Here is a 20,541-nt window from a genome sequence, read left to right as displayed (position 1 = left end):
TTAAAAAAACTAAGATCATGGCATCTGGTCTGATCACTTGCTGGCATATGGAGGGGGAAGAAATGGACACAATGACAGATTTTATTTTCTTGGGCTCCAAGATCACCGCACATGGTGACTGTAGCCATGAGATTAAAAGATGTTTGCTCCTTAGGAGGAAAGCTATGGCAAACCTAGACAGCATAGTAAGAAGCAGAGACATCACCTTGCCGACAAAGGTCCGTCTAATCAAAGCTATGGTTTTCCCAGTAGTAAAGTATCGCTGTGAGAGCTGGACTATAAGGAAGGCTGAGCGCTGAAGAATCGATGCTTTCGAACTGTGGTGCTGGAGAAGACTCTTACGAGTGCCCTGGACTGCAAGGAGGTCAAATCTGTCAATCCTAATGGAAATCAACCCTGACTGCTCATTGGAAGGAGAGATACTGAAACTGAAGCTCCAATATTTTGGCCACCTAATGCGAAGAGAAAAGTCACTGGAAAAGACCCTGATGCTGGGAAAGATTGAAAGCAAAAGGAGAAGGGGATGGCAGAGGATGAGATGGCTAGATAGCATCACTGATGAAATGAATATGGATTTGAGCCCCCTCCGGGAGAGAGCGGAGGACAGGAAGGCCTGGTGTGCTATGGTCCATGGGGACATGAAGGGTCGGACACGACTGAATGACTGAACAACAACAACAACAAAAGGGAAGGGGGGGGGACCTGGTCGGCCTCCTTCTTGTCAAAAACATCCCAGGAAGCCACATACTTCTCTGGGAGGATTACTGGAGCAGAAGAACTGCTTGGGGAAGACAAGGAGGGAGCGGAGAGGGTTAAGGTCTGGACCAGGGCTGATGCACCATTTGAGAAGCCATGCTGCAGGAAGTAGGGATGGGAAAATGTCACCTGATCTCACCCCAAGAAATCTGAGGATTGTGCTTAGAGAGCCAGGATATGCCCAGCACGATGCGGTACTGGGGCACCCTGGCCAGGACCAATTGAATCTGCTCAGTGTGGCCCTGGGAACACAGAGTGACCGGAACTGTCATCGGAGTAACTGCTCCTGAAGTAGGGATGTCAGAGAAATTCTCTCGAAAGTGAAATGGGCTCGAAAACAGTCACTTTTGGTTCGCCGAACCTTTTCCCGAGACGAGGCGCCCAGGTCTACCCGAACGTGAGCTCACGCGACCCTTTTTTTTTTAATCTGCCGAAAGTTTCACGAAGGTATTTACGAAGGCAACTTCGCAAATTAGGACGAAAGATGGCGAAAGGGATTTCACGAAACTATTTAATAAACATGCAGTTTCCTTTCCTGCTACGATGCGGCTTTCTTTTGCTGGGAGGGACGGGGTCACGAAGTGCACATAGCCTGCCTGCCCTGAGGCTGAGCTGCATAGCCTCATCTTTTGTTTTATACTTTTATTGTATGTGTGAGGTCAGGTTCAGTTCAGGTGAGGTCACCTGACTGAGATCCTTCCAGGCCACCCCCCCAGGAAGATAATTGAGGGGAGGGAACTCATCGACCATTTATCCCCTGGATTCCCGCCTTTAGTTCACATAGGACGGCGGTCGTGCAGCAGCCTCACTTGCTCCAAGCTAGACTCCAGAGTCCAGAGACAGACTAGAACAGGTGCCGCTGCTGCTCCGTCCCAGCTGCTGCAAGGAGGGTGTTTCTTTCTCTGCATCCCCGCGTTCTACGGCACTGCAGTTCAACCTTTTTTCTTTTTTCTTTATTACAGTGAAGGTATGTTTACTTTACCTGAATGTGCCCTTATGCTTAGTGATTTTGGGGTGAGATGGAAGAGCAGGGGGAACTGGGGAGGAAGGCCTCCTGCAAGGACTCCATCTCCCATCCTCCTGGGCTTCCCAGGATTCACCCATGTGCCTGCCTGCCTATGCATTTCTTTCTGGGGAGGGGGGAAGGCCTCCTGCAAGGACTCCATCCCCCATCCTCCTGGGCTTCCCAGGATTCACCCATGTGCCTGCCTGCCTATGCATTTCTTTCTGGGGAGGGGGGAAGGCCTCCTGAAAGGACTCCATCCCCCATCCCCCTGGGCTTCCCAGGATTCACCCATGTGCCTGCCTGCCTATGCATTTCTTTCTGGGGAGGGGGGAGGGGGGAGGGCGGAGCTGGAAGGCCTCCATCCATCCCCCATCCTCCTGGGCATGGATGGGCCACATCCTCCATCCTGGGCTTTTCAGCCTAGTCTGCTGTACAATATGCCCCTGTTTAGTTAGCACTGAATGGCTGGATTGGAGGGTAACTACTTCTACACTGTACTATATCTGCGATTAGGCTGTTCACATGATTTCAGCTTTGTCACATGCATTTATGTCTCCTTCTGCCCAGAGACATGAACATGGAGAAAAAAGGAACCCGCGGTCAATCCGGCACTCAAAAGAGGCGTGGACGCCCGGCAAGAACATACACCGCTGAGGTTGCATTTCAGCGGTATTTTAATAATAAGATGGAAGTGGAGGAAGCCCAAGGTGTGACCAGCAACGACAGCGGCCCCAGCCCCAGCCCACCCCACACCCGTAAGCAGCGCACACCGCCAATTTCCGCTACAGAAAGTGACACAGGCACAACCGGCCACAACTCCAGAGGAAGAGGAAGAAAGTCCTTGGATGGTGAGCGGAAGGGCAGTGTCTCCAAACCCAAAGTGGATGAAAATGTCCCCAAGGAGACTCTGCAGCGGCGGGATGAAAGTCAAGATATCTACCTCATCCCAAAGGATGAATCTGGTAAGATTCTGTCACCACAGGTGCTTGTGAATATCTGGATACAAACAAATGTCTTTGAATATTTGAATAGTCCCTACATTAGCCTTCTGCAACCTGCAGCCTTCCAGATGTTTTGGGCTACAACTCCCAGCATTATTGGCAATTGGTCATGCTGGCTTGGCCTGATGGGATTTGAAGTCCAAAACCTTTGGAGGGGAGCATTTGGGGAAGGGATCTTCTTCTTCAACACAACAAAACATACACAACTGTTTTACATTCATCCATATTCATTGCTGTGAACATATTTCATATTATTTAAATGTTACATGGTGCTCCAGTACGAAAGAAAACCCCAAGTCTTTAAAAGAACTGCAATACTTTCTCAAACAATACACCTTTTCGGTGGGAAAACACTTCAGTGTTTTGTGCTCGCTTGTTTCCAAAGCCATTCATCATAGTTTGCTGTCTTGTTTGGGCTTGATCTCTTTTAACTAGAGCTGTGATGTGAATTGATTAAGCAATTACATTTCTGAGGATGGTTTTTAAAATGTTGCAGAAATCTGAGTCAGAGACTTATTTAGTCCCTTTAGTCTGACCCCCGATATGGCTACTACAAAAAGAGGGCCTGACTAATCAGGCACTGCTCCTGGGGGACCACAAATGCACCCTGGAAAAAGGCAGTGGGATTCGCCAAGTATGTGCTCAGGTCAGGACCAGCCCTATCGTTAGGGAGCCTTGCAGTTCCTCAGCCAGCTTGTTGTCCTCTGGTGTGGTGGAAGAGGCTTGCCCATTGTCACTGTTCAAGTAAGAGATTCAGCTATCGCCCTATGTAGGATGGAGGGGTGCCATTTTACCCTTTGCCTCAGGAAGCAAAACGCGTTGGGCCAGCCCTGTGGGGGATGAGTCCCACACAATGGTATAATAGAGTTGATGAAAGGAGTGGACCTTGCAAGGGAGCCAGATATCTCCTCCCCCATGCTTTTCATGTTTTCACCAGTGAGGACACGTTTAGATAACTCTCGTTGAGTTTCCCAGTCTGTACAGTACCTTTTTTTTTGCACCTAATGTGTTTTCTCAGTGCTCAGTAGTGCAGGAGTAGCTTACAACTGCACCTTGTGTCATGTGGTTTGATTGCGAGTCCTCCAAGCTATGTTTCATAGATTGCTACAACAACACAGTTTTATTTGCTTGGCTATTACTCATGTGTAAAAGTTGCATTTCTCATGAAACTCTGCTTCTATGTATTTTGAATCTTTACAGAGATGCCCACAACCTCCTTCCTGCATCCGACAGCGGAAGTGGGACAGGTGAACCAGGTCCACAGCTGCCTGCTGATGATCACCTCATGGGCGGCGGCTCAGGTGATTTTGAAAAAAATGCCGGAGGACTTAGCGTCATCAGTGATCCGGGCAGCGAAGATGATGAGGAGCTCTTCTATATCAATGATGTCCCTGCTGAGACTGGGTCTGACTCTGTTCTTCACTTCCAGCCTTCTGCGTTCTGTGGGAGCAATCCCAAACCTCAGGAACAAACGTCCCCTGCCAAGCACTGGTCAGCACCATCAACAACACCATCCACAGATGAGTGGAAACATGCAGCTCCAGCTGCCACCTCATATGGAACCAAAGGCCCCATTCCCCAAAGAAGAAATGGTGGTGGCAGGGTGAGCTCCTATGTGTGGCGCTTCTTCAAATATGCAGAGAACGACCGCTATGTCGTGATGTGCGATATTTGTCGAAGCCGTGTGCGGCTAGGAAAAGAAGGGGGCTGTCCACAAGTTGGCACGTCTGCCATGAGGCGACACATGGAGGTGCATCATCCGCTTCTTGTGCCCAAAGATAGCGACGGGAAGCCACAACCATCCAAAAAGAACAGTACCGCCTTTGCCTCATCTTCCAAAGACCTCAGGCAAAGTGGTCTGGGTGGGAAGGGCACAGAAGGCAGCTTTGCTAAGCAAACGACAACCCTGACTTCCAAAGTTTTAAAAAAAATTGACTGAGAAAGTCATGGAGTGCTTCCAGAGAGATGGGCTGGATGAGAAGGAGCTGGGTGAGGCTAGTAGGACCACTACCTCCCCTGAAGACAATATCTGCAGCAGTAGCACCATCATGAGCAGGAGGGGCAATGATGACGCCACAGCAGCTGCACCACCAACAGAGTCAGACACAGGGGCATCTTCTCTCAAGTTCAGCTTTTACTCCTCAATGGCAATGGAGCTTGGTGTAAGTGGGCGCAGGCGGGGGGAATGTGCCAAAGCAGCCAGGAAAGCATCAGCCTATGATGTGCTTGTCCGGGAACTTGAAGGTTATTCAAGAGAGAGTTTCTCGGGAACACAGATCAGCCCAGAGAGTGATCCTCTCCTATACTGGGAAACAAAACGTGGCGTTTGGCCACATCTGAGCAAAGTCGCCATTTGGCATCTATCTTGCCCTCCCTCAAGTGTGGCCTCTGAAAGGCTTTTCTCCACCACAGGCAACATTGTCACCGCCCACCGAAGCAGACTCACGCCACAACATGTCTCCACCCTCGCCTTCATACGCTCCAACAGGGGATGAATTCCCAAGGAGCACCTCCCCCCAGCTGTCAGCAGCAGAGTAGAGCAGTCATCAAGTGACGAGGAGGAACCCTGGGATGATGACACTGCTGCTAGTGTGAGACAGAGTTCTGAGGGACAATGAGGCAGAATGATACAACTTGTGAGTGGTCACATGGAGGTGTCCCTCAGAACTTTGTCCAAACCTGCAGTCCCTGTCTGGCCTGGGCAGAGCCCAAAGCACTGGCGATATGTGGCGGAGCTTAATAATACCTCACATGCAGAATCCAGTTGCGCTACCCGACTGTGTGTGGCAGACTATGCAACAGCGTACATCCCTACTACACACACACACACACACACACACACACAGAGTTCTCTATGCGGATGTACTCCGCTATCGACTGTATATGTGTATCTTTACCCCTCTGAATGTTAGTATGATTCTGATTCCCCAAATGTATGTATAGTTCTATTTCTCTTGATGTATGCTTTTAATTCATTTAAAATTCTTTCATAAATCATGGAATTGCTTTCAAAGACCTTGTTGTGGTCTCTCCCTGGACTCCCTCAGCTTTTGGGTTTTCCTAAGGACCGAGAGCTCTATGTGAAAAGATCCCTCTGGTATGCGTCCAGTTTGCATGTATGTGATATGCACCTACACGTAAAACAAAGCATACTTCATAGAATCGTAGAGCCACAGAATCATGGGGTTGGAAGGGGCCTACAAAGCCATCGAGTCCAACCCCCTGCTCAAATTAATGTGTCCAAGTCAGAGCATCCCTGGCAGATGGCTGTCCAGCCTCATCTTGAATGCACTCATTCATAACATCAGGGATGCGGACTGTCCATCTCCCTATGAGGGAAGCTGTTCTTGTTTGGCTGGGATTCTGGGGAAGCATTCTTGTTGCGGTTAACAGTAAGCAAACACAGAGATCATTGTGTAAAACGATCTAGATTTAAGAAATTATATCTGTGGACTTGAACCAAGGAATTGTAACCTATTTTTTAGAAAGAACTTTATATACAAACAGAACAGATCAAGACAAAACACAGAAACAATTCAACAATTCAAAAACAATGTTGGGCTGGCTGGCTGTGGCTGCAGGCCTCAGCTCGTAGGAGGAGGATGGCTTTCCCGCTCCAGGGCCTCCACCCTCCTTCGAAGGTCGTCACCTGTGTGTAGAAAGAAAGAGAAGAATAAAGCACAATGGTAATATGCATCTTGCAGGCAGAGTTGTTAGCTCAGGTCAGGTGCCATTCTGTAGTACTACTTACAGGTCCTCCTGAGCATCCGGACGTCTCTTATCAGACGCGTCAGGATCACAAGAGGAGGGGCTTCATCTGTGGAAGAAGGTTGGCCTTCCTCCACAGATGCTGCTCCTCTTGCTGCTGGCTCTTCCTCTTCCTCCTCCTCCTCTTCCTCCTCCTCCTCCTCCTCCTCTGTCCTCTCCCTCTCCGTGGCCCTCAGTGCCTCCTCCACCAGGAAGGCACAATGCGCAGCTGTGGGATGTCACAGTAACAGAATGAATGCCTTTATATATGTGGTGAGTGAACAAAACCACAGTCACTGATTGATCTGTCTATCACCATCCCCACTACCATAAGGACCACTGATTCTGTCCTCCCACCACAAGGTCTAATGATGAGGGGATAATTAGGGAGGCAGATTATACAGTACTGACAGTTTTGGTGTGATGGGGACTGTTGGACTTCTGTAAACATGCACAGGATTGCACTTCTAGTCACCCCACTTCTACATTTGCAATGCCATGGTATCTGTTCATTCTAGTGATGCATTGCATAAATGCCACCTTTTTTCATAGCGCAAGGAACCTAAGGCGGCTCACATTAGCCTCTTCCTCTCCATTTAATGCTCACAACAACAACACTGAGGTAGGCTGGGGCTTTCTGACTGGGCCAAAGTCACCCAGCGAGCTCCCATGGCTGAGTGGATTATACCCAGATCTCCAAGGTCTCAGATGAACACTTGCTCATGAGTTGACTGGAGTGCCAATGTCTTGGTAGAAAGTGGGGTGGGTGGGGTGCAAAAATTCAGCAATCACTACATGAAGAAGGGAGACGACACCGAGAGGCTGGCCCTGTTGCTACTGGGCTGGTGCCAGTCCCCCTATGTGCACTGCAGAGACCGGCAGCAGCAGCATTTCCCTGGAAATGGACAGTGTGTCAGTGTGTAATATGAGTTGTAGTAGCCAGGCCCGCATAATCCTATGCATGTGGTTGTAGAGGGAAAAACAACGCAGTTCCCAGCATCCCTTCTTCAACCAGCCAAAGTGGCTGGAAGATGATGGGACCTTTTTCTGTCCGAGTTCAGCAAGCATAGGATTGCAGGCTAAAAATGTCAGGATTTGTTTGTTTCTCCATGAGAGAGACCACAAAGAGATAGCTTCATTTTCGGTAACATCCTTGTCTTCATATTTAGTTGAGCTTGATGATGGGATAACTATAACTTACCAGGCATATACCTCTGCAAAAATGGGGGCCGGCCTGCTTGGACCCACACTCTGCGGATGCGCCAGTAGTAGGCGGGGGGTTGGACAGCGGTGCCCTCCGCTCGGCAGCAGCAATCCCCTCTCTGACGAAGGACTGCTTGAGCGCCTTCCATTTGAACCTCAATTGTCCAACTGTGTGATAGTGGCCCGCTCGCTCCATCCTCCTCTTTATCTGGGCCCAATAAAGTTCATTGGGGCAGGAGGAGCTGCCAAACAGCACTGCCACCGCCTCGCTGCGCTTAATGTTGCTGAGGAGGGCCTTGGTCTCCTCATGGTCCCACCTCCTGCCATGCACTGGTGCAGCCATTTTGCAATTTGCACACAAACAAACACACACACCAAGACAGCCACGTGCACAACCACCACTTAACTACACACACACAGACCAAACCATACAAAAACACCACAATGCACAACTACACACACACACACAGACCAGACAAAACCACAACAATGAACAAACAACAGAGAAAATCCAATAATAAGCAATCACCACCACTAACACACCACCACCACCACACCACAGAACTCCACCCACAAATCCCCACGCAGACGCAGGCGCAAATGCAGACGACATTCAGGAACTTAGCAGGAAGTTGACGACAGATTTTGCGGAAGCGGAGCTGCAGCCCCGTTTTTTTTTATTGTGACTGTGTGAGGCGGTTAGGTTAACAACAAGACCAGTAAACGCGAGGATCATTAAGCACAAATACACAGAAATTAATAAAATCCCTGTCCCTGTCTGAGAAAAGAAGACAGCGGGGGAGCGCACAGAAGGCGGGAAAGTGGGAAACATATTTCGGGCAGCAACGAAAAATACGTAAATAATTACGAGAATAGTGGAAAAGTTCTGGCCAAGGCAATCCACCTTCCGAGAGTACGGTGGAAGCAACGGGGGGATTCCCCCCTACGGAGGAAATCACAACGTAATATTTACAATTCCAATATTTTACAATAACGTTGTCCTTATTTTCGCCGTGGTCTCCGTAAAGATTTACGGAGACTACGGGGGTCAAATAAGGGCAACGCAAATAAAGTTGTCCTTATTTTCGCCGTGGTCTCCGTAAAGATTTACGGAGACTACGGGGGTTAAATAAAGAACGCAAAAGGCGGCACCCCATGGGCGCCGCCATTTGCGTACGTGCTTTTTTTTCCCCCAAAGTCACCCGTGATAGGCTACGTAACGTAATTTACGTAGCCTATCATGGCCATGTGGTCTTTCCCCCCCCCTTTCGTAGTTCGCGTCCCGGCGAGGCGGGAAGCTTCTCCCCCGGCCTGAATTGCGGCTGGGTGAGGCGGGAAGCCTCCACCCCTTCTCCTGAACTTCGGGGGGAGAAGCGAAGCGCCTCCCCCCCACCGCGAAGCAAGCTTCGAGGACAGGTAAGGGACTTTCGTCCATCCCTATGACCTGAAGAGAGAGGATGTCCGTCGATAGTCTCCACCATCAACAGGGTGGGGAGAGGCAAAGCAGGAATGCTGTGCTGCCAAGCAAACTCTTCATCCATGAAATTGGTAGTCACCCCAGCATCCACCAGTGCCAGGACCTCCCCCCCACTGGGAGGACTGGAGGTGTGCAGGAAGGAGCAGATGGGGGGGTGGGGTGGTTGAGGAAGGCACCCCCCGCCTGAGGAGCAGGCCCCCACACTGTAGACCCCAAACAGGCTTGGGGGGTGGCCTAGTCAGGCTTGTGGGTGAGAAGGAGGAGGAGGAGGATGAAGAGGGGGCGGGGCTGTCAGTCTGGAGCGACAGGACTGCACCAAAAGCAACGGGGCTCAGTGTGCTGTCATTCCACCTCCTCTGGCGACAGCATAGCTCGGGTTGCGCCCAGTTGCATCGGGGTCTCCTCCACCCCTGCCACAGGGGCAGGTGTGTGTGGAGGGGGCAGGGGCCATGAGGGAGTGGGAGGAGGAAAATCCCATCCACTGGAGCTCCACCTGGTCTGTCAGTGCCCCTCCAGGCGACTGTCGATCTGCAGACAAGATTGGATGAGCAACTCCAGAGTAGGCGTGTGGGGTGTGAGCGTCAACTCATCCAATATCTCGTCATTCAAACCATCCAAAAATTCTGCCACCAGAGCGGCATCATTCCACTGTAAATCGTGCATCAGCAAGCAAAAAGTGGTCGCACAGCTGGAAATTTAATCCTTGCCTTGCTTGAGGCAGGAATATCCCGAGTAGCTGTTTCCATGTGAAGGGGGTCACAAAAAAATCCCACCATAGCTGTCATGAAACCTGGATAGTCCCCCAGCAGGGGGTCATCTGCGAGAAGAAGAGATGAAGCCCAATTAGCTGCCACTCTGGAAAGCAGTTTAATGATAAAGCCCACATGAACCTAGTCCATCAGGAAATCCTCAGGCCAGAGGCGCATGTACAGCTCCGACTGGGCACGGAAAATGCGAAAGAGCCCCTTCTCACCTGAAAACTTGTCCGGCAAGGCCACTGGGCACTTGCGTCGAGGGGATGGGGGGCGGAATGGGCCGAGCAGCAGCCTGCAAGGCTTGAATGGCAGTCGTCAATTGGGTGACTTGCTCACACAGCGTCTGGTTCTCCTACGTCAGAGTAGTCAAAATCTGCTCCATGGCGCTGTCCCCGAAAGCAGCAGGAGGAAAGAAAAGGAATGGAGATCAAGCTGTCAGAAGCGCCCTTGCTGCCTTCTGAAATCCTCACGTAGCCAGAATCAACACACAGATGACAGGGCTCTTTTCCAAGGCTTTATTTGCATTCAACCTAATGATGCTTATAGATGCTAATTGCATGAGCTGAATGAGGGAAACTTGAGAGAGCTGCCTACCTGAGGTTTCTTGCCTTAGAGAAATCAGTTGATCTCCATTTGGAGGACAGAGGCGGAAAACCTCTGGATTTAAGGGCAAGGAGGTGAAAGTCCTCCCCTTTCCCATGGGGCATCGGGGTGCAGCTGTTGACGTCATGCCAAGCATGCTGTGCACCTCCTCTCGCCGCCCTCCTTCTGCCGCTTGTCCCTATGCCGACGCCTAGCATCCCGAAGCTCCAGTTGTCCCTCCCCCTCCTGCCAGGGTCACTACAACTCTCATGGATGTGAAAAGGGAGGGGCTCTCCCTCCAGTGGCTCCTCTGCACAGAGTGTGGGTTCCTCTCCCAAGGTTTCCATCTCTTCCTCAGAATCAGAACTGCTTTGGGGCTCTGTGGGCTCCGACCCAACCCTGACACTGCTAATGGCCTGAAAGCAAACATTACCACATGCTAATTTCTTCAGGTAAATTCGTTGCTAAAGACACTGGAATACCGATATTTAACTGATGGTTTGAATGTCAACCAAACTATGAGTCACTATCAAGCTCGGGTCTCTGCTGATAGTTTCGGCTCTGCTTTCTAGTCAGGGGTTTGAATCAGAGAGTTTGAAGGGTCCTTGGAGGTCAGCTGAAGGTAAGTCGCACTAGAGTCTAGGGAGGTGTACTAGGCACAAAGCTCATCAAACATGCTGGAAGCAAAGTGCTGGGGTGTGGTGGACCCTCTACCCTGATCCAGATCCCCATTTGCTTTTGGAGAAAGGAGGGGGCAATAAGAGAAGCATCTAACCTTTGTTGTTATCAATATTCATCAGCATCAGGATGATGATGATGATGATGATGAAGATGATGATGATTTGGTCTCATCTTAGACCAAGGGTAGGCAACCTTTTTGGGCCTATGGGAACATTTGGCAATTTGAGAAACTTTGCCGGGGATCACCACAAAGGAGCTGCTAAGGGAGGCATGGCTATTCACAAGGGACAAGTAACCTATTGAACTGACTGAGTAGAAGGTTGAAGGTCTGATCCCCAGCTCATCCAGACACATTGATTTCAACTTCAACAGAAACCTTCAGTTTCAGAGAAGGCAAACTATGATTCTCTCCCCAACCACTGCCAGCGCAGCACACTATTTTTCTTTCTCTTATATGCTGGCTCATTGCCCATAAGCACTTTGCTAGGGATGGCAGAGAATTCCACCACGGATCTCAGTGAGGCCAAATACCAGTGCATTCGGCCCCCCGAAACCCGTGGCGGAATGAGGACCCCCGCCCCCCCATCCTGTGAAAGGCACGTGAAACGGAACACTCACCTGCTGCCATTTGTGCTGCTCTGCGAATGGCAGCCATGTCTCCGGCCGCCATTCACTTCACCATTTTTGCTGTGATAGGCTACATAAATACTTATGTAGCCTATCACAGCTAACACAGGGATGCCATTTGCATCCCTGCAGAGGTGGTGATTGGCTACGTAAATATTTACGTAGCATATCACGTCAAAAAAGAAAAAGGGAATGCAAATGGCGGCTGCTGTAGCCGCCACCATTTGCATTCCTTTTTTTTGTTTGTTTTGTTTTGCTGTGATAGGCTGCGTAAATATTTACATAGCCTATCATGGCAAAAAAAAGAGACACAAATGCCAGCGGCTATGGCGGCCGCTATTTGTGTTCCTGTGCAGCACAGCAGCGGCCGGATGTTCCTGCGGGCTGCCCCAGCCGGCGGCTCCATGGAGTCGCTGTGGAGCAGAGCAGGCCATCAAGGATTTTGGGGGGAGGGACAGAGTTCCTTCCCCCCTGCATATGTATGAAATGAAACAGGTAAGTTGTTCTGTACATCCCTACACTTTGCCCTCTGCCTGTGTGAGCTTCTCTAGCTGTCGAGTTCACCCTTTGTCCCCTGGTTTATAATCTTATCAGTTCTGAGAAATTCATCTTCTTCAAATTGGGGGGGGGAATCATGTCAGACTTTCTGAGGGTTTGACCACACATATACAGATTTGATAGACTATTGGTCACTGGATGGGTAGACCCATTGGCTTAGGTTCGTTAAGACTACCTTAAGTCCGAATGCTTTCAATCGGTCTACTCTATGTGTTTCTAATCTTTCCTTACAACAGGAGAAGGCATTCAGAAATGGAAGGGGGGAATTTCCTCCACCAAGCACTCAGTGGGCCAAATGCTGTCAAGGGTGTGTGGCTATGTCCCTTTATGTCCAAAGACCAGGGGCCCTGATGTCATTGGGACTAAATATAATCCTCCAAATATGGACAAACCAAGAGGTTACCTGAGTGCGGATAAATAAAACATGGCTTGATATGTCCAAATAGCATCCTAGTCACTATATCAACCTGAACACCCTGCCCCGTTTACTTGGGAGAGACTTTTGGACTTTTTTAAAATGGAGGAAAAACACATCAGAAAAGCATTTGTGGTCAGATGGGCAAGGAAATTGAAAGGGTTGGGGCCAACTTGGGAACACCAGGGAGCCAGATTTGGATCCAGGTGGGCTGCATTTGGTTCACAGGCCTGAGGTTCAACACCCCTAATGGTGATTGCGCACCCAATCCAGCTGCTGACTTCATTTTTTGGCCAACGTATTTGCTGCTGGAATTTCCTCACCGTAGACATCGAGAACACATCTGCTTTGTTCCTGACTAATGATCTCAGAAGACCTGTCATCAGGAATGGAAAACATGTTTGCATCCAACATTGCCACTCTGAGACAAGGAATAATGCTCTTTCCTGTCATTCTCCAACTCACTGTAATTTTTGGTTGATTCCCCTTGAGAAATGTCCAGTCAATTTTCAGAAGACTAAGAAACAACAATGAAGCATGTCTGAAAGTGGTTACATAAACCCCTTCCCTTGTGCCATTCAGGACAAGAGGGGGGCTGGCTCTGCCACTTTGAGTTCAGACATTTCCCTCTTCCATTTTACATGCTCGATATCTGAGGGTACTGGCAGTCCCAATCTGCTTTCAAACACATACATACATAACCTCACCATCATTAGATAGAATGGGATTGGTCTCCACGAATGAAGTATATTAGCAAAATCTGTCCTCAGGCGAGGTAGCCTCTGTAAGCAAAGCGTAGGGAGGAGATGGCTACAGGAGGGTTTACATATAGAGAGAAGCTTTGCATCTTGAATGGTGTGCTACCAGTGTCACAGCTGTTGCTTCTGCTTCTTCATTGGGTGCGTGAAGTCAATCCAATCTATTGCCCACCACTTAATCCCGATCCTGTTCCACATGAGTTGTATCAGACAGGGGACCTCGTCATTGGTGGGATGGTTTTCCAGGTTTTATCAATTGTACATGGTTTTTCTTACGTGGAACATCCTTTGCAAGAGTTCACTGATTATATGATGTAAGGATTTTTTTCTCTCCTCCCTGAATCATGTGAATATCACCAGACCACAAACCCAAAGTATTGTAAAGAAAACAGAATGCTGAAATAACATGAATCATGGCCTTCCAGGGACAACTGTTTTCAGGCAGTGAGAACTGTATGTATTCACCCCTGCTTAGAAAGCATGGCTTACTTCTCCCATCATGAGAGTTTGTCTTTTGGTGGATTATTATTTTTGCTTTACCCCACTTTTGGATACATGCGACTTCTATATAGTGTAACAATTTGCAGGGTTTAAAGAGTATAACACATTGCTTTCCCACTTATCTGCATGGTGGTCCCAAAATTTGAAAACTGCATCTGGTTCTCTTTACGTTATCTTAATATGGACAATTATCTCTTCCTTTTAGTGCAATCTGGTTTCAAGTCTAATGGAAAATTGGGGACAATTGCACGGGGATTATTTTTATTTGGCTTAGTGTACAGCTGCACCTCTTCATGGATCACTGCCTTGTTGTGGCAAAGGGGCTTGCATAACTCAGTGAAGCCATAAGCTATGCCGTGCAGGGTCACCCAAGACAGACAGGTCATGGTGGAGGGTTCTGACAAAATGTGGTCCACTGGAGAAGGAAATGGCAACTCAGTCCAGTATTCATGCCAAGAAAACCCCATGGAACGTATCACAAGGCTAAAAGAAATGATGCCGGAAGATGAGCCCCTCAGGTCGGAAGGTGTCCAATATACTACTGGGGAAGAGCAGAGGGTATTTCCAAGTAGCACCAGAAAGAGTGAAGTGGCTGGGACAAACCTGAAAGGACACTCAGCTGTCGATGTGTCTGGTGGTGAAAAGAAAGTTCGATGCTGTAAAGAACAATATTGTTTAGGAACCTGGAATGTCAGATCAATGAATCAAGGTAAGCTGGAGGTGGTCAAACATGAGATGGCAAGATTGAACATCGACATCTTGGGAATCAGCAAACTAAAATGGACAAGCATCGGCGAATTTAATTCAGGGGACCATCATATCTACTACTGTTGGCAAGAATCCCATAGAAGAAATGGAGTAGCACTCATAGTCAACAAAAGGGTGGGAAAAACAGTACTGGGGTACAACCTCAAAAATGATAGAATGATCTCAGTATGAATCCAAGGCAAACCATTGAACATCACAGTAATTCAAGACTATGCCCCAACCACTGATGCCGAAGAAGCTGACGTTGATCGGTTCTATGAAGACCTACAACACCTTCTAGAACTAACACCAAAAAAAGATGTCCTCTTCATCATAAGGAACTGGAATGCTAAAGTACGAGGTCAAGAAATCACAGGGATAACAGGCAAGCATGGCCCTGGTGTACAAAATGAAGCAGGACAAAGGCTAATAGAGTTTTGACAAGAGAACACGCTGATCATAGCAAACACTATTTTCCAACAGCACAAGAGGCGACTCTACACATGGACATCACCAGATGGTCAATATCGGAATCAGATTGATGATGTACTTTGCAGCCAAAGATAGAGAAGCTCTATACAGTCAGTCAAAACAAGACCTGGAGCTGACTGTGGCTCAGATCATGAGCTGCTTCTTGCAAAATTTCGGCTGAAATTGAAGAACGTAGGGAAAAGCACTAAACCATTCAGGGATGACCTAAATCATATCCCTTATGAATATACAGTGGAGGTGAGGAATAGATTTCAGGGATTAGACCTGATAGACAGAGTGCCTGAGGAACTATGGACGGAGGTCTGTAACATTGTTCAGGAGGCAGCAACGAAATCCATCCCCAAGAAAAAGAAATGCAAGAAAGCCAAGTGGCTGTCTGATGAGGCTTTACAAGTAGCTGAGGAAAGAAGGGAAGCGAGAAGCAAGGGAGAAAGGGGAAGATTTATCCAACTGAATGCAGAGTTCCAGAGAATAGCAAGGAGAGACAAGAAGGCCTTCTTTAATGAACAATGCAACGAAATCAAGGAAAACAACAGAATGGGAAAGACTAGAGATCTCTTCAAGAAAATCGGAGATCTCAGGGGAACGTTTTGTGCAAAGACGGGCATGATAAAGGACAAAGAAGGCAGGGACGTAACAGAAGCAGATGAGATTAAGAAGAGGTGGAAAGAATACACAGAAGAACTATACAGGAAAGATCTTAATGTCCCTGATAGCCAGGATAGTGCGGTCACTGAACTTGAGCCCGACATCTTGGAGAGTGAAGTCAAGTGGGCCTTAGGAAGCATTCCGAACAACAAAGCTAGCAGAGATGACAGTATTCCAGCTGAGCTAATTAAAATCCTAAAAGATGATGCTGTTAATGTGCGGCACTGAATATGCCAACAAATTTGGAACACTCCACAATGGCCACAAGACTGGAAAAGGTCAGTTTACATTCCAATTCCAAAGAAGGGCAACGCCAAAGAGTGTTCAAACTACCGTAAAATTGCGCTCATTTCACATGCCGGCAAAGTTATGCTCAAAATCCTGCAAGCTAGGCTTCAGGAGTATGCAAGCCGAGAACTACCAGAAGTACAAGCTGGGTTTCGAAGAGGCAGAGGAACTAGAGATCAAATCGTCAACTTTCACTGGATCATGGAGAAAGCAAGAGAATTCTAGAAAAACGTCTATTTCTGCTTCATTGACTATGCTAAAGCCTTTGATTGTGTGGATCACAACAAACTGTGGCAAATTCTGAAAGAGATGTGGGGTAACAGACCACCTTACCTGTCTCCTGAGAAACCTGTAAGAGGGTCAAGAAGCACCAATAAGAACCGGACATGGAACAACCGATTGGTTCAAAATTGGGAAAGGAGTATGACACGGCTGCATATTGTCGCCCTGCTTATTTAACTTATATGCAGAGTAGGGATGGACGAGAATTTCTCCCCGAAACTTTGGGGGGCTGAGTGCCAACCCATTCGGCCCCCTGAAATTCCTGGGGAAATTCTCCACCGGCCCCCCGCCCCCCCGGGATGGGACTTACCGTGGCCGAATGTCCCTCTCGACGGCGGGTCCCGGCGGCGGTTCGGCGGCGGTTTGTCAGGGGCGGGGGCAGTGGCTGGTCTCCCGAACGGCTGCCGCTGCCGCCATTGCAAAAAAAAAAGTAAAGTAAAAAAAAAAAAAAACCCGTGATAGGCTACGTAACAATTTACGTAGACTATCACGGCTAGATTTCCAAAATCAGCCGTGATAGGCTACGTAAATTGTCACGTAGCCTATCACGGGTGACTTTGAAAAAAAAAAAAAAAAGCCGGTACGCAAATGGTGGCAGCCCATGGGCACCGCCATTTGCGTTCCTTATTTTGGCACGTCTAGTCTACGTAAAGATTTACGTAGACTACAGCAAAAATAAGGGAACGCTATTTACGTTGCCCTTATTTTCGCCATAGTCTACGTAAATCTTTACGTAGACTAGACATGCCAAAATAAGGAACGCTAATGGCAGCGCCCATGGGCCGCCACCATTTGCATACACGCTTTTCTTTTCTTTTCAAAGTCACCCATGATAGGCTACGTGACGATTTGCGTAGCCTATCACAGCTGACTTTGGGAATCTAGCTGTGATAGGCTATGTAAATCGTTACATAGCCTATCACGGGTGTGTGTGTGTGTGTGTTTTTACTTTTTTTCGTGGCCAGGTAGACGGGGCGCTTCTACCCGGCCTGAATTTTGCCGGCGTGGGATGGGGCGCCTCCCCCCCGGCCTGAATTTCGGCAGGGCGAGGCGGTGCGCCTCCCCCCCCTCGCCTGAACTTCGGGGGGAGAACCGAAGCAACTCCCCCCCACCGCGAAGCAAGCTTCAAGAACAGGTAAGGGACTTTTGTCCATCCCTAATGTGGAGTACATCATGAGAAATGCCAGGTTGGATGAATCACATGTTGGAAATAAGATTGCCGGGAGAATTATAAACAACCTCAGATATGCAGATGATACCACCCTAATGGCAGAAAGCAAAGAGGATCTAAAGATGCTCTTGTTGAGGGTGAAAGAGGAGAGCGCAAAAGCTGGTTTGACACTCAACATTAAAAAACTAAGATCATGGCATCTGGCCCCATCACTTCCTGGCTTATGGAAGGGGAAGAAATGGAATCAGTGACAGATTTTATTTTCTTGGGCTCCAAGATCACCACAGATGGTGACTGTAGCCATGAAATTAAAAGACGCTTGCTCCTTGGGAGGAAAGCTATGGCAAACCTAGACAGCATAGTAAGAAGCAGAGACATCACCTTGCCGACAAATTTCCAGATAATCAAAGCTATGGTTTTCCCAGTAGTAACGTAATTCTTTGAGAGCTGGACTATAAGGAAGGCTGAGCGCCAAAGAATTGATGCTTTCAAACAGTGGTGCTGGAGAAGACTCTTACGAGTCCCCTGGAATGCAAGGAGGTCAAATCAGTCCATCCTAAAGGAAATCAACCCTGACTTTTCATTGGAAGCACAGATCCTGAAGGTGAAGCTCAAATATTTTGGCCACCTAATGCGAAGAGAAAACTCTCTGGAGAAGACCCTGATGCTGGGAAAGACTGAAGGCAAAAGGAGAAGGGGACGGCAGAGGATGAGATGGCTAGATAGCATCACTGATGCAATGAATATGGGCTTGAGCATGCTCAAGGAGAGAGAGGACGACAGGAAGACCTGGCGTGCTATGGTCCATGGGGTCACAAAGAGTCAGACACGATTGAACGACTGAACAACAACAACAACAGCTGCACAGATTTGATGATGGAGATTCAAAAACCATGGTGAGGACCCTGATTCCCTCTAGATGTTCTTAGGCTCCAGCTCCTACCAGCTCCAGCCAGCATAGTCCACTGTAGGGAGGCAGTCCAACCATATCTAGAGGACCACCAGTTCTCCTCTCCTGTCCTCAAGTTATCAAGAATGGTTATGAAGTAGAAGCACTTGCAAGAAAGGGGGAAAGGGGGTATTGACTCCTGGAACTCCATGAAAACGGTGTGTCACAACTTAGGTTGCATACCTGATAATGTAGAGATGAGTGAGAATCCTGCTTCACTGTGGATTTGATAAGAATTGTTCAAAATGTGCAGTGTAATTCACATTTGGGACAAAAGGAACGTGACACGAACAAAAGTGGAATGTTTACAGAAGAAGGAAGAAACATGTCATATCCATCCTTCCAGGCTGAGTGCTTTCAGTCCTTAGCTCTTAAATGTCTGGATTTGAATACAAACATGTTAGTGCTTAATTCAGTTTGTGATCTCTCTCCTCTCCCCCTCTCTTTGGGTATAGTCCTGTAATATATATGTGCCTGGCGGGTCCCCTATAGTCCTCTCCATGCTGAGTATAGTTGTACGTATTGAATTTGGTGGTGCAAATACAGAAAGTTCATATTTGAAGAACATGAAGCTCAGAATTTCCGCAGGGGTAGCCATGGTATTCTGTTGCAGCAAGAACAGCAAAGAGTCTTGAGGTTTTTTGGCAACTTAAAGACTACCAGATTCACTTTTGGCACCGCGGCTTTCCGAGGCACTATCCCCTTCATGAGATGTGACTTCATATGCCAAATGAATTGGGCAGTGGCCATAATTGTTTATTCTACAGTAAATGTGTTAGTCTTTAAGTTGCCACAAGACGCTTTGATAAAGACACTAGGAATCAGTGAGAGTACAGCATCCCCTGTATTTGTGTACCTCATTCTTCTTGTTGTAGATATTCTGATGCATCAGAAATCTAGTCTGGGGTTAATAAAAAGAGCAAAATATCACATCAGAGTCAAGAGTAACAAGAAAAAAGAACATTCTTAAAGTCAGGCAACTAACTCAGTACAGAACGGACCAATACTGTGAAAAAACATCTGAAGTCTTGTAGAAGTCTCTGATGAAAGAACACTTAACTTTCCTTGCAGTATGGTGACAAAGTTCTACCAGCAAACCTTGTCCTTGACTTTTGCTGTACATGAGATTAACAAGAATCCTGAAGACCTACTGAATATCACACTTGGATTCCACATCTATGACAGCTACAGTGATGCCCAGAGGACTTATCGTGCCACCCTGGATCTTCTCTTCAAATCCCATAGATTTGTTCCCAACTTCGGATGTGATGCCCACAGAAAGCCAATAGCCGTCATTGGAGCCCTTTCCCCTGAAACCTCATTCCGCATGGCAAATATCTTAGGTCTCTACAAGATTCCACAGGTAGGCCCAAGACATGAGGGTTCTGGAACTTTAACTGATCTTGTATATAATGTATCCCTACACTTACTTCTACGGTGATTTTTTTAATGGAGAATACGGCGGGTTTGAGAAAGAGGATGACTTTTCAGATGTTTAAGGAAGAATTCCAAAAGATGAGTGGATAAAGCCTAAATGTGGAAGAAGAAGCAGGGACAGGCAGTTCTACCAGATTTCTTCTCAGAAATTGCATTATCATGTCACCACATTTCTGGCAAAGCAATCTTTTACACCTGCCCAAAGTGTAAATTGAAAACAGCATCTACCTAGGGATGTACGAAAGCCACTTACCTTGAACGACATTTGATTCGTGGGGGGGGGAGGCGCTCTGTCCCTCCCCCTGAAATTCTGGCGGGGGGGAGGCACTCCATCCCCCCACCCCAAAATTCTGGCCTGGGGGGAGGCGCTCCGTCCCTCCACCCCCGAATCCTGGCCGGCTCGGGCGCAAATGGTGGCAGCCGTAGCCGCCGCCGTTTGCATCCCTGCAGTCAGCCGTGA

The 20,541-nt window shown here is 48.1% G+C and overlaps 2 protein-coding genes across 2 annotated transcripts; one reads left to right on the top strand and one right to left on the bottom strand.

The window, feature by feature from the left end:
• Positions 1-2,335: 2,335 nt before the first annotated feature.
• On the top strand, positions 2,336-5,773 carry LOC146342940 (uncharacterized). Its single transcript, XM_084808662.1, has 2 exons — positions 2,336-2,724; positions 3,964-5,773. Exons 1-2 carry the CDS (start codon positions 2,340-2,342, stop codon positions 4,368-4,370), a joined length of 792 nt encoding a protein of 263 aa, XP_084664788.1. The 5' UTR covers positions 2,336-2,339; the 3' UTR covers positions 4,371-5,773.
• A 474-nt stretch (positions 5,774-6,247) lies between these two features.
• On the bottom strand, positions 6,248-11,562 carry LOC146342939 (uncharacterized). The gene is made up of 5 exons (XM_084808087.1): positions 11,445-11,562; positions 11,188-11,262; positions 9,903-10,007; positions 6,515-6,739; positions 6,248-6,412 (listed from the first exon to the last, which is right to left on the bottom strand). The coding sequence occupies exons 1-5, from the start codon at positions 11,560-11,562 to the stop codon at positions 6,348-6,350; spliced, it is 588 nt and encodes a 195-aa protein (XP_084664213.1). The 3' UTR covers positions 6,248-6,347.
• Positions 11,563-20,541: the final 8,979 nt, after the last annotated feature.

Source organism: Heloderma suspectum, chromosome 6 (assembly GCF_057233095.1).
Source record: "Heloderma suspectum isolate Gila_16-S chromosome 6, 16-S_ref, whole genome shotgun sequence".
In the NCBI taxonomy this organism is placed as follows: domain Eukaryota; kingdom Metazoa; phylum Chordata; class Lepidosauria; order Squamata; family Helodermatidae; genus Heloderma; species Heloderma suspectum.
The sequence above is the reverse complement of the archived record's forward strand: the minus strand, read 5'-3'. Positions and strand labels throughout refer to the sequence as shown.